Consider the following 14233-nt stretch of genomic DNA (forward strand, 5'->3'; position numbering starts at 1 on the left):
CCCTTCAATTTATTTTGTAGTGACAACTACATTTAGATTAATCCGTGGGGATCCCCACTTTCAGGGCATTATCCAGAGATCCAGCCAATTCATCCATGAAAGACTAAATTTGTTAGATCCTAAGAAAGAGTGCTGAAGAAGTCATGGTCCTGGGGATCTGTTTCCCAGAAATCAGCATTCAGCATAGGGCCCTTCTTATTTAAATCAAGAAACACCCATAACAGATGCATAAACCTTGTAGAATATTGTGCTGTGATTATTGCCAGTAAAAATATGAATAATTATATTTTCTTTATTTTAATCTAAAAAGTGCAATTTAGTACTTTTCATTTATTCTAAAAAATAATTACTATAAACAAATGAGTGACACCATTAAAAACCACAAAAATTGTACAATTTGGTATAAGACTAATATTTTATTTGAAATTTGGTCATTACTTATCATTTTGGTCTGCCTACCCCTGCTGGGTTTGTCATCAGATGCACTTCAGCACTTGTAAAACACACTGAAGATGGTGAAACACCACTAAAACCCATGACTGACCAACCCAGCAAGGATAAGCAGACCAAAATGATCGGTAATAACAAAACACATGAAACATTACGATTTCAAGTTTTATTGCTAGAGACATATACGAGTAAAAGCAGAGAGTCAGTAACCAGATCGAGATGCTCAAATGGCTGCAGTTCAATACAAAATACGCGAGAAAGACAGGAAAGAGAAGGAATACATGCGGAGGGCCGGCGATGACCTCAGCTGTTTGTCGGCCCATAAACCTTCCACTTTATATATATATTGCTAGAGACTTTTTTTAAATTATGTTCTTATATTCTGCATTAATGTATATATTGATTTTATACTTTTGAATATTTCAGGTGTTTGATAAAAATTGGCACAAATTTTATTTTGGCGTCTTCAAAGATAGAATTGTCTTATTTGTCGACTGCCAGCTAGTAGGTACCATTTTCACAGAACTTAAAGGCACTATCGACGTGAATGGAAATATTTCAATTTCAACATTGGCCAATTCTCCTATGACGGTTCCGGTAAAATAAAATATTTACCATAAAAAAACTCAATTGCCGTTATTGGCATTCTTAAAAACAATTTTTAATTTCTCTTGAAAACAGATCGATCTTCAATGGATGCTCTTGAGCTGTGATCCTACAAGACCAGAAAGAGAAACTTGCACCGAACTCCCAGCAAGAGTACTTTTCTTTTATTTTTTAAAATTAGAATGTATTTTTGTAATGTTTACTTTTCTAGAGATCCCCACCTCCTCAAGAACAGTATGCACCAACCTGCGAAACTGTATGTCCAGCAGGACCTCCTGGATTCAATGGAAGCGATGTAAGAGAGATGTAGCTTAACAATTTGATGTTTAAACAACTATATGCAATAAATAACTGTATGTGAGAAATATATAACAATATTGCAATGACATTATTACAAACCAGGGCTATCCAGGGCCAAAAGGAGATCCAGGACCACCAGGTTTACCTGGACAACCAGGTATTCCAGGAAATTATGGTGCAATTGGACAGCCAGGACTAAGAGGAGAACAGGTAAATTAAAAAAATTAAAATAAAGCAATTTTGAAATTAATTGTTCTACAAAGTGAACGTGAAGCTTTATAGTCCCTGATCCTCTTTTTTCATCTTCAGTGATTCAACAAAAATAATGAAAATAGGATAAGATCAGAGATGTACAAACCAAAAATATAAAAGTGAATTTTTTCCCTTCCTGATTTGTCAGTCTATGTTGATATTACACCAATAATGACAATATTAAATCCCATTGTCATAATTAACAATTAAACAAAAAATTTATGTATGTATTATGTATCTATTAAAAAAACTTCAAATGTATAGAAAATATTATAAATAGAAATTGATCTGTAAATTTTAATAATTTTAATTTTTAATAATCTGAATTTAATAATTTGAATTTAATAATTTAATTTTTAATAATCTGTAAATTTTAATAATTTTTAAGTTTGTAGATTGAAAATGTTGTTTTGAATTTAGGGATTGCCTGGTAGAGTGGGTCTAAAAGGAGAAAAAGGAGAACCAGGGTTTCCTGGCCCTATAGGTCCTCCTGGGAACTTTAGTGATTTGGATGTGTTGCAAGGATTGATGGTAACAATTTAATAAAATGATGATATGAGTGTTATAAGTTTGTACTTAAAATTATACTCTTATACCTACAGGGACCACCTGGAGAAAGAGGCTTTCCAGGACCTGAGGGTAAAACTGGTTTACCAGGCAATGACGGACGTCCTGGTGAAATAGGGCCAAAAGGCGATAAGGGAGATGCAGGGTCAAAGGGAGAAAGAGGCCCTCAAGGACTACCGGTAATTTTAGAAGTTTCAATACGAATTTGTGTTTCAGTGCATGATTAACTTTTTTAGGGGTTGCCAGGGCTTCCAGGTTCTGTCACCAGCTTAGCTGAAAGTGTTGCAGGTTTACCGAGTGAAATAGTACTACCTGGAACTAAGGGTAAATCTAGTAAATACTCATAAATATAAATGAACTGAAAATAATACTTTTCTAGGAGAAAAAGGAAGTCAAGGTGAGCCTGGGCTGAAAGGAGAACCCGGAAGAGAAGGGCCTAGGGGATTCCCAGGACCAAAAGGTGATGTTGGACCTATGGGACCTCCTGGTTTACCAAGCATTCCAATCAGTTTCCCTGTAAGTGAAATACAAAACCATGTGCAACCGATATTCAAAGAAACTTATTTTTGACTGATTTTAAGGGTCCAGAAGGGCCTCCTGGTCCCAAAGGTGAACCTGGTAATGATGGTGTACCTGGTACCCCTGGGGTTGGAAATAAAGGGTCTAAAGGTGAACCTGGGGTATTTGGACAGAAAGGTGAACAAGGTTTTGTAGGGCTACCAGGCACTCCAGGTGCAGATGGACTACGTGGTGCTCCAGGACCTCCAGTAAGTTTAGCCATGTACTATAACAATAGCAGCAAAATATAGAGAAAATATTTTATTTTTTAAATTAATATTTAATATTCTTGTAGGGAGAAATAGGACTAAAAGGGGAAAAAGGTTATGATGGTTTTCCAGTGAGTATAATTGTATTTGTCAATAAAATAATAGATTTAATGCTGTAATATTAAAGGGGCAACCAGGTCCACCTGGCCTAACGGGAAAGACTGGCGAGAAGGGAGACATGGGAAGTGAAGGGCATCAAGGGCCCATTGGACCAAGAGGATTACCAGGAAGTGCGGTATGTCACAATGTAACTTTAAGAAAAGTATCCATGAACTTTCAGCTATCGAGAAATACTTTAGGGTGCTGCAGGTTTTCCTGGTGTACCTGGTACCAACGGAGCACCAGGGGAAAAGGGCGAACGAGGGTTACCAGGACCCCCTGGCCCACCCGGGGAATCAATCTCTGTCACCAGTTATAATACAGATCATGATGGCTATTTACCAGGACTACCTGGCGCTCGAGGTCTACCTGGGCCGGCAGGAATGGTAAATATAAGTTTATTTAATTCACAGCATGGGATTTAAGTATTTTCCTTTTTTAAGCCTGGAGAAAGAGGAGCTACAGGTGAAAGAGGACCAGATGGGCCACCAGGTGTGCCGGGTCTTCCTGGAAAAGAAGGGCCTTCAGGTATGCCTGGCCCACCAGGACAAAGAGGACCTCCAGGTTTACATGGCCATCCAGGACCTCCAGTAAGTTTTACATCCTCATTGATACTGTTCATTTTCAAAATCACAATAAAATTGTTCAGGGAAGATCATACAGTGAATCTGAGATAAAAGATATGTGCGCAGCAGTGTTGAGAGAACAAATGAGTCAACTAAGTGAGTTACTTATCGGGCCTCCAGGGGTCCCCGGAAGGGGAAAGCCAGGACCACCTGGTCCTCCAGGACTACAGGGATTGCCTGGTAAAATTCATAATTTACAAAAATAAGGTTCATTATTAAAAAAAAAAAATTATGTTACAGGTGATCAAGGAAACCCTGGTCTTCAAGGAGAAAGAGGATTTCCAGGACAGCCAGGACCAGCAGGCCCACCAGGTGTCGATGGAAGACAGGGAGAGAAAGGCGAAAGAGGAGAACGAGGTCTCGAAGGTGTTGGTGTCGAAGGTCCAGTTGGAATGAGAGGACCTCCAGGTAAAGTTTTTTTTAACAATTTCTTCACATTTAAGATTTCAAGTATCAAAAAAACAAAATTAATTTAAAAAACTAATTACCAACTACAATCTAGGTCCTCCGGGACCCCAAGGCATTGGTCTACCAGGAAGAACAGGCGAAAGGGGTGAACAAGGAAAACCTGGTAATTTTTTGTTTTTTTGTTTACTGTAAAAATTTCATTATTAACCTTATATTTTTAGGAATGCCTGGACAAAGAGGTCCACAGGGTCCCCCGGGTCCACCAGGTTTCTGTGAATACTGCAACAATTATCAAATTCAAGGACCCACATATGGCAATAGTAAAGGTCCTTAAATGACCCATTTGTCAACTAAAAAAAAATAATAATAAAAATGAATCAATCAGAGATTTTAAAAAGTCTTGTCCAACTTTGTCAATTTCTCCTCTCTGATGGAAAATTGAAAAAAGCTATCTCTCAACTTATTCCGTAAGTAATTAACGATTACTGATATATCTATATATATATACTGGTCAATTCAATAAATGGTGTATTATTTAAAGTAACATTGTAATACATATTAATTTCTGAAGGATTTTTATAGTAGATATCTGTAAAAATTTGTTATAAATCACAAAACCAAATCTGAAACTATTAAAATTAAATTGATTATTGTTTATTTGTAGTATATATTTTTTATTTAATGGTGTTCACTAATTATAAAAAATAATATTTTTTTAATAAATGTACATGTTATTACCACAAATACTTGTATGTTGTATGTATGGTCTGTATATACATGCCCAATATTGTTGATTTTGCAGAAAATTTGAATCAATAGTGATGTATTTCAGAAAAATTAATACAAAGTATAGATGACAAAAAAAAATTAAAAAAAGAAATAAGTTACTACTTGATATCAAAGACAAATTGTATGAACCGTTTGTTGAAAAATAATCCACTATATTAAGTGAATTTTATTTTCTGTGTACTTATCTTTAACAAATAAATATTTGAAAATTAATTTAAATTGGTTTCCAATTTCTGTACAAATGCTTTTTATTCTGATATATTGGACCTGAAAATCTGAGGCGATGTTGAAACAACACAGGTAAAAACAAATAAATGGATTAAATAGTTTTTTTATTAAATTAAAAAAGATAAACAATTACTTAAGTTAAATCAATACACAAGGTGATAAAAATGATTTTTTTTCCAGTCTTGTCACTTGGAAAGTGTTCATTATCCATGATATTTGAGATTTTGATATACAGTGATTATTATCTAAGCTTTGGTCTGATAATATATTGAACAACAAAACACAACAATGCTACAAAATTGCAGTACGTCACAATAACATAAAAGACAAACAAGACAATACAACATCTCAAGCAACAAATTGACACAAAAAATAATTTATAACAACTAATTCCTATATTTTTAAATTAAAGCTGAGAACGACTATAGAATTAGAAACTAATTTAAAAAAAAAGCGCTTTTGTGACAGCTCACTCAACTTTAACGAATGAGCAAATATGTGAGCAAGAGGTGGGACGGTTTATTAAAAATATATATATCAATATAATATATACATTAAGGCCAACCAAAATTGATGCCAGTCAGCTGATAAAATCTAATGTTGAAAGGTTTATAAAAATCTCTGAGTCGTTTGACTGCCAAAGGATTTATGTAAGGATGTATTCTCCCTTTTGTACTTCCAAGACAATGTGGTGTAGAACGCCCTTCAGACTTCATCAAACAGGGAAATCCTTTTGTGGCATTGAAATAAAAGTGCTTTTCTGTAATCACTCTTTTAAGTCCTAAAAAATCCTAAAGAAAAAAAAACAATCGTTTTTACTTGAAACATTGAAACGAATTTAACAAAATAATTGTCTATATTAATGTATGTACAATAAAACCTTCCTATAAAGGCATGTATACACTAAGCAATCTCAGCCAACAAAACACAAATAATATATCGGGCCGAATGTTGATCGCCGACATATTGGCCATCCTTGACTCAGATTCATCAACCGAGGGGTTGGGGCAAAGGGATTTGGCCATGTGGAATCACGACCCTTTTAATGTTACTGCCAGTAGTCCAAACCTTGATCAAGGCCAACCACTTCATTGGCTCTGATTCACCTACCATACACACAAAGCAAATCATGGCCAATGAAGTGGTTGGTTGCCTTTCGTTAGCTGAGATTTGCTTAGTGTAAGCAAGCGCCTTAACTGACTCTTGGGGAATGAAATATTGTCCTCTATTCGGGTCATTCACTTTTGGGATAAGAGTGAGAGAAAAAAAATAGTATTAACAGAAGGGCCATAATGGGGATTACAAGATATCAACATTTTTGAAACAAAGGATTTTTGATTTTTCTAAGACCAGAGGGTTTTTCAAATTCACCAAGCATTAATGCAAAGTTAAATGCTCCTTTGAACCTTTTTCTCTATAATGCTCATTTTTAACTGCATAGTTTCCAGAAGAGCTCTAAAAATAAGGTCTTCTTATCACAATTAAAATGTTTTGGGTGTATAAAAATTAATATTGATAAGCTTTTACATCCAGTTTTGTACAACTTGGTCCTTCACTCCTCTAATAGTAATAAAAGAAATCTTATGCCGTGTTCTAAACTTGTTAAGCCAACCTGAAAATGTTTTAAATAAATTCTACGGCAAATTCTAACTTCTAACACCTTTTCTCGGATTAGACTGGTTTTATATACAGATTTTACATACGTAAAACCTGGCTGAACCAGGAAGGTTTTAGGAAAAATCTATGGGATTGGTTGTGTGTTTGTAAAATTTATCTCAAAGTTCCTTTTTATTCTTTAGAATTTCACTTGCCCTCTGTCTTTCCACTGGAAAACTTCACTGCCAAGTCTTGCACACATTTTGTTTTACTTTCACCCACTTTAATTATATTAATTTTTTTCCGTATGTACAAACACACTGAAGGAGTACATAAACTTGTTTACAAAGTGACATAATCAAAATCTAGGTATATTGGAAAAATATTAGAAGGCAAAAACACATAGGGGAACACTGAGTTTATCAGATTTGTTCATTTTTTGGAAGCTGCTGTCCCCTTTTGGAAGTTTTAGTCAAAATATAATCAAAAGCTGACCTGTTATGGGGAATGCTTTATAAAAGATTTTAATGTGAAAAAATTAATGGAAAGAAGCCAGGGAATCAGAATTTGTCCATTCAATGGAGGCGTCCGCCTTTTAGAGGTGCTCTTTAAGATTTCACTACTTTCAGGTATAACTTTGTATATACAGATTTCCACCAATTGGTTGCTCTGTAGAACTAAAACTATTGGTATTGGGGATTCTTCCACTTGCATGCAACTGGGTATCAATACTTATAAATTTTTAGTTTTCTTAACGACTAACCTGCACTCTCACCATCTCCGCTGCTGGATCTGCAATAAGACGTTCACCGCTCACAAATAACATTTGACTGAGAGGAAAGTGTTTAAGCCATTTCAGCAAGTGTTTTGCGTAAACTCCTATACGGACTGGACCCCATGTCGTATCCACTATGCTGAATCCGCTATCTTTGACAAAAGCCAAACATTCAAATTCTTGGAGGCTGTTTCTGTTTTTCTTCTTGCTGAAAACAAACACATTAAAGAAAAATTAAAAAAAGAAACACTTAAGACAAAAACAAAATAATCAACCTTGCAGCTTGAGTATAATCAGATATGGCTCTTGTCACAGGGTCTCTCACAACTACTAAGAGTTTCATTTTGGGATTCATCTTTTTTACACGTAAAGGAACTTCTTTGGTTACAAAATAGCTGGGTGTTTTCTCCATTGTTACCTGACCATCCAATGTTGGTGGCATCTTTTTTCTAAAATTAAAAATAGATACAAATTTTTAATACAGTTTTTATTTTTATTTTGTTGGTTTGTCACTACCAGACTTATTACTTATTTATTTTTCGGCCTAGTTTTTATACACTAAATTATTCACCACAGCTTTTACTACGTTTCAAGCCATGCTTTGGCTTCCTGTTTTTTTGAGTTCCAACAGTTTATTGTATAAAAACTTTGTCAAAAAAGTAAATAAATAATAACTCTGACAAATGCAAACAATATCCTAAAATTTATGTCATATAAAAATAATATTATAATATTACCTGTACCAATTAAAACCTTTGAGGTAGTATCTGTCAAAAAAATGGACCTCGGATCCAGCGGCCCTGACATCTGGATGGAGTCTTAAGAATTCTAAAAGTGCTCTAGTTCCAGATTTCTTTACTCCAATTACCAAGGCATCAGGCAACCTTCTTATTGGCCTAAAGCTGTGATTACCTAAGAGGCGATATTTTGGACTTCCATCCTGAAAAGAAAGAAGTCCACTTTTATTTATTCATTTACTCTGCAAAATCCTGTTTTAAATGTTTACTAGAAAATATTGAGTATAAAAAAATAAATAAATAAAAAATTAGCTGCCCATCTAGAGAAACCTCACTATGAAGATGGCAAAAAGTCTAAATACGCCTGACAGACCAAAACAGCAAGTCCAGGCAGACCAAAATGATTAAAAATATATAAACTAGGTTCTCCACCCTACAGAGTCCGAGAGGAAATTTCACAATTATTTTCAATCATGAAAATATAGCCCATCATACTCGATGATACATTGCCAGTTAGAGGCCAGCCAATCAATTCCCTGGTGTACCACTCGTTTGATTTAAATCTGAAAAATGTTTTCTACCCCACTTTTTACAACTTCCAACATTTTTCAATAAACCATTGATCAAAATTGGTAGTAAACTGGAGGAGTAAAGACAGGACTACATGGTGGGCGATATTCTTAACGTTTTTGCTTTGTACGTTCATGTTGGTATCACCTTACACATCAAAAATTTTGCAATTTTTTTTTAATGCATATTATTGGTATCCATCTGGAAAAAACTCAAGGTGTACAATAGTAACTATAGGAAAAAAGCAAGCATGTTCTTTATTGGGTATAGCAGACTGATTCTAGGTCTATCCACTTAATCCACACATGAAGATTGTGTCATTAAATTAAATTTTCACCATATTTATTAGTCTTTTGTTAGATTTCCTCCTGTGGTTTCAGGGTAAACCTATATTTTTTATTATATATTTTTATATTGGATATTTCGATTGATTTAGTGATATTTGATATCATCTTAGTCAGAGGTCTAATTACAGTCTAATTTTGTCAGAGGTGCTGACTTTACAGAAATCACCCATACTCAACACTGAGGAAGCTGTCTCTCAGATAAAATTGCTGAGGATAGGCAGATTAAGATAGTAGGTAATTATGAAATTATAAATTTTTATTTTCACTAATTGTTTATTAAATGAATTTTAGAGAAGCAAACAGTCCATTTCTGTGTTGGACTCACGAGCAACTGATCTACATGCTCTTTTCAGTTTCTCTTCTTAGTTGTAAATGGTGTAATAAAACAAGAAAATCTGAAAGTTATAAGTGTTTTTTTAATGCTCGTAGAGCCTTGGTTTTCAACACAAATGGACACACTGAACCTTGCTCCCCAATACATGCTTGTATCTCCATTTTTAGACACTAAGCACCGTCAGTATCTTTTTCAAAATTCAAACTGCCAGATACAACCTTCTCAACTAACCCTTGTTCTAAAATTATGAACTGCAACAAAGGAAAAGTCAAGACAGCATTACGGTGTGCTTCTACTTAACTGGCTCATTGTGCCTCAGTGAATTGAAGAGGATTGAATTGAAATGCTTTATTTATAATACTCGCAGATTTAGGTCAAAGGATTGAGGATAGAGGCACTGAAAGAAATAATTTAAGATTTGTGACTTCTGCAGTGTTTACATTAGCTTTCCTAGTCTAGAAGTGGCTAGGCCCAAAATACCTGGGATTAGTCAATTTGGTTAATGCGAACTCAAAATAAATTTTGATTGTGACTGAATATGAATGAAACATTGTCAAACTGTAAGCAAAACATGTTTAATAAGTCATTTATGAACTGTGATAAGTGAAGTCTTTTCAGTGTATGATACAAATTGCAATATATTGTATACATATTTGGGTGTCTAAAATATTTTGCTGTAAGGCAACATGCCTACTAATAAACTGGTGCTATTCATTGGAGTATTTGAAAGAAATCACATCATACATTTCTTAATCTTCCAATTGTTTTTATAGTTCATTTCAAACTGTCTAAATTTTCCTGCTGCTATTGTTGTTCTCATCATTTACCTATTTCTAAAATTAAACTTTAAAAAATGTCAATGAGGTGGTTTCTGGCTCCTTTGGCTTAGTTCTGTGCTGCAGAAAATGAATTGTTGGTTCCTCTGACTTGACAATAGCGGAAGCTGGTTGTTTCTTGAAAGATAGAGGCATGGGACAAATGCTAGTTATAATAAGTATATGGTACTTTTTCTTTTTTAATGACTATCAACTACAGTGGTTATTTAATTATTTAAATCCTAGTAGAGTTGTGTGAACAGGAGGCATGGGAGGCCACCAAACTATGCTACTTTTGTGTGATAATGTTGAAGTAAACCGGGACTCAAGAAACAACACCAGAACTCCAGGATATGACTGAAACAAACAAAACATTTGACTTGGCCGGTGTGGTTTATCCCCAGTTGAACCTATAATAAATTGGTCATACTACTTTTACTACCGTTGAGGCTATGTTACTTAAAGATATGTACATTTTATCATTGAAATGGCTCAACACTGAAATGCGTTTCAGTAATTCAACAAACCCGAGTGTGAAGACAAACACAACAAGTGATCCAATGCCGGTTCAGCAAGAGTTCACCAACTTGCAGAACACCTTTAACAAAGCCAGTCGGACTGCGTTAGTTGAAAAGTGTGTACAGTTTTTCACTGAAGATGGTGCAATGCTAAAACATGTTTAAATAGTTCAGCAAATTCGAGAGTGAAGATAGACCCAACAAGTACTCTACGCCGGTTTTGCATGAGTTCACCAATTTGCAGATCACACCTAGCATCAATTCTAACACAACCAGTCAGGCTATATTACTTGAAAGGTACGTACAGTTCCTCACTGAAGAAGGTTCAATGCCGAAATGCCGATAGACCCGATAATTGATCCAATGCCGGGTCAGTGTGACCTCACACTATGTTTTATCTATATATATTATACCCTATAACTTTTTACAATGTAATTGGTAAATTGTTCACCTCTGAAAGTTTGAGATTGTCCTGCTCCGGAAGCCTCCATGTGAGAAGAGGAATGAGCCTTACAACAGGTTCATTCTGATTTTTAATTAAACTGGTCAGATTCTTACTCGTTAAATTTTCGCCTATTGAAATTGCTGAAGAGTCGACCTAAAATAGATAAAACAAGAATAAACATTTTTATTTTAATCCGTCGTACAAGTGCTACTTACAGAATAAAAGACCCCATGGACTTTATTTACCAAACAATTGATTGAAAGGAAGGTGTATATCACAAAAGAGGAAACTGCAAGGTAAACTAAAATATGTTTATTAGTCAAACGGAACGATTTGACGTTCAAAAACATCTCCCAACAAGCTACAATGCATAATTAAAGTTTTGTTATGACTTCTGAAATTTGAAATACGGATGGACTTATCGACGACATATCTTTCCGGGCATATAACTTTCATAAACAGAACGACTGGCCATGGGTGTCAAGTTTACATTGAACTCTCCTGCTGAACAACAATGACGTCATTAAAGGAAATGTCTGAATTCGCCCTTCTTGCCCATAAATTTATTCACTTTTTTATTATTTTATTTTTCCTCTTGTAACAATTAATAAACAGAAATTAAGATTAAATACAACAAACCATCTACAGAGAGTTTATTAATTAATATCTACCAATATAACATTTTTCCTACTATCCTTTTTCATACCAATATAACATTTCACATTACTTCTTTACATTTATGATCAAAATAAATCAAGTGAAATAATAATCAATATAATGCTACCTTTCCAGTTCTTACAATTTATATACATACAAATATGGCTAATTTCGTAATGTATAATGTGTTTGTCTTTTATTTTCAAATATTTGGCAATACTGTTACGATCCTTGGCAATATTAGGACTGAGTCAGTCTTCAATGAAATTTGAGACCCTCCTTTAAAAAACTTAATATGTCAATCTGTGATATATTTAACACTGTTTTGCCCTGATGATGACCTTAAAATATGTCAAAAGCTGGCAGTAACAACTGAATTTATTTTTTTATTCAAGACCATACCTTGATCCAGAGTGTTCGTGAGTGAAAAAGTGGTCGATACTTCTAATATTGAAAACCTTTTAAATTATTAATTAAAGTTTTAAAGTCTTAATGAAGAGGATTATATAGCTCAAAAGCTTGATAAAGGAATTGTGTTTTCTTCCCATATAAAAATAATCACACATATATTTTTATTTTGTTGTTACTGATTTAAATAAGCTGCGCGTACATACTCACAGGTGTACAGAGTTAACCCTATCAAACAGTTTGCCGGCAATTCTAGCTTTTGTATCATTTGCAATAAATTACCTGCAAGCCCGGAGAATGGCCTCAGGTCTTGGCAGTCCGGGGTCACACCTTGTCGGAGGTTTGGTTCAAGGGCTATCAACAGCTAAGTCATTTCAGTCTCCAACGCAATTAGTTGGTAGATACAAGTTCACTCTAGCTATTACTCACTCTTAAGTAAATGCTTTCCTATTTACATACCATTTACTCATTTGATACTCCTTTAACTTATGTTTAACTAACCTAATTGAGGGTAGTTGGGATACCCAACATTCCGCTACTGACACACATTACACATTCATGCTAATACATATATTCACTCTCAACACACACTAGGGGACTCAAAACAATACATATATCCGTACTAATATACAATAAACAAAGGGGACCCATTCCTGCTATCGTGCTCAAGCACTATTCACACATTTGTACACACTCGCTAAATGGATGTTACTGATAGTAGTGGTCTGTTTACCCTTGTTAGGTTGATCTGTCAGACCAAAATAAAATCACTGATCCACTGTTGGAAATGATGAAACACTGGAATCAGTCAGAAAGACTAAAAAACAGGAAAATCAGACCAAAATTACTAGAAATGATCGAGTTACATGTTCATTTTACAAACCTCAAGAAGAAATTGCAAATTGCATTGTAAGCCAGTCTTAAATATAAGTATATATAACTTAGAATGAGTATGTTAAAAATAATTGTTGTAAATAATTTTGTATGTATTTTTTTATGCATGCTAAAGAGTAAAGAGTATTAACAATATTGCATTTTTTTATTCAGTAGTAAATATGACGATTTGACAACCCTGTGGGGAACAAAGGAATGTTTCACAAAAACCTAGAGGGTGCTAAAACATAACAAGCTAATAATCCCAACTAATAAGGGGGAAAATACTAGTTTTATTAAGGGAAAGTTGTAATTCGTTGCGGACATGGCTCATCAAGTTGAGGATCACCATCAATTTTGGATTACACCAACCAAATAAGCTTTGTACGTCCTATACCAGAGGTTCAACAAAGGACAAAGGGCAAGGGACAATGGAATGGGAGCGCCTTAGAAAAGGGTTGCATGGATGGCCAGGTCATGGCCAAAACCCTTGCAGTACAGGCATTGACTGGCAGGACCAACAGTTTTTGCTTTTCCTTCCTTGTTAGGGAATCAATAAAAAAAGGAAGGATTGGAAAATCAAACAGAACAGTCATTAAGAAAACAGTCAGCATGGAGACTGGCAGGCAGTTCATCTGACAGACAGTAAGGGCCAAAACAAATGTCTAGTTAGCAGCCAAAAGGAGAAACTAGGAGCGGCTGAAGGCTCATTTAATTATTGAGACTATCTGTTAGGGTTTGCAAAATAGATGAGAGTGCAGAGTTTAGTCATTTCAATCTGTTTTGATGATTTGGTCTATCAGATATGTATCTGCTGTTTGCCAACTTCAGTGTTATTTTGTCAAGTTCGACAACAACATTCTTTGATGGAGTAAGTCTGTTTTATCAATCATGTGCTGCTATGTAGTATTTTCAATTAAGTAAATAATATCTGTGTACATTTATTTTTCTGTTTCTTGTCATGATCTCTGTGAATTCATACATTTAAGAATGTTTATTACCCATT

The 14233-nt window shown here is 34.7% G+C and overlaps 2 protein-coding genes across 4 annotated transcripts in view; one reads left to right on the forward strand and one right to left on the reverse strand.

The window, feature by feature from the left end:
- The window catches only part of LOC106669887 (collagen alpha-1(IX) chain-like), a 25618-nt gene extending 20616 nt beyond the window's left edge, over positions 1-5002 (forward strand). The window contains exons 5-21 of one of the 2 annotated variants that reach the window (XM_014399729.2): positions 877-1047; positions 1132-1209; positions 1268-1351; positions 1459-1566; positions 2029-2139; positions 2211-2354; positions 2412-2499; positions 2555-2691; positions 2757-2942; positions 3029-3073; positions 3130-3237; positions 3302-3487; positions 3545-3691; positions 3751-3907; positions 3968-4135; positions 4230-4298; positions 4357-5002. In XM_014399729.2, the coding sequence (XP_014255215.1) occupies positions 877-1047; positions 1132-1209; positions 1268-1351; positions 1459-1566; positions 2029-2139; positions 2211-2354; positions 2412-2499; positions 2555-2691; positions 2757-2942; positions 3029-3073; positions 3130-3237; positions 3302-3487; positions 3545-3691; positions 3751-3907; positions 3968-4135; positions 4230-4298; positions 4357-4469 (2100 nt within the window). In that variant the 3' untranslated portion in view covers positions 4470-5002. The remainder of the gene's footprint in view (positions 1-876; positions 1048-1131; positions 1210-1267; positions 1352-1458; positions 1567-2028; positions 2140-2210; positions 2355-2411; positions 2500-2554; positions 2692-2756; positions 2943-3028; positions 3074-3129; positions 3238-3301; positions 3488-3544; positions 3692-3750; positions 3908-3967; positions 4136-4229; positions 4299-4356) is intronic. The other variant, XM_014399730.2, reaches the window with a different exon arrangement.
- LOC106669891 (heparan sulfate glucosamine 3-O-sulfotransferase 6) overlaps positions 1-11871 on the reverse strand; it is a 27568-nt gene extending 15697 nt beyond the window's left edge. Inside the window, exons 1-6 of one of the 2 annotated variants that reach the window (XM_014399735.2) lie at positions 11505-11866; positions 11296-11442; positions 8261-8463; positions 7799-7972; positions 7512-7731; positions 5251-5943 (exon numbers count right to left, since the gene is read on the reverse strand). In XM_014399735.2, the coding sequence (XP_014255221.1) occupies positions 5707-5943; positions 7512-7731; positions 7799-7972; positions 8261-8463; positions 11296-11442; positions 11505-11639 (1116 nt within the window). In that variant the 5' untranslated portion in view covers positions 11640-11866 and the 3' untranslated portion in view covers positions 5251-5706. Of the gene's footprint in view, positions 1-5250; positions 5944-7511; positions 7732-7798; positions 7973-8260; positions 8464-11295; positions 11443-11504 lie in introns of those variants that run through there. The other variant, XM_024226248.1, reaches the window with a different exon arrangement.
- Between the last annotated feature and the right edge of the window lie 2362 nt (positions 11872-14233).

The sequence above is a fragment of the Cimex lectularius genome, unplaced genomic scaffold (assembly GCF_000648675.2).
Source record: "Cimex lectularius strain Harlan isolate CLEC.00 unplaced genomic scaffold, Clec_2.1 scaffold76, whole genome shotgun sequence".
Lineage (NCBI taxonomy): Eukaryota > Metazoa > Arthropoda > Insecta > Hemiptera > Cimicidae > Cimex > Cimex lectularius.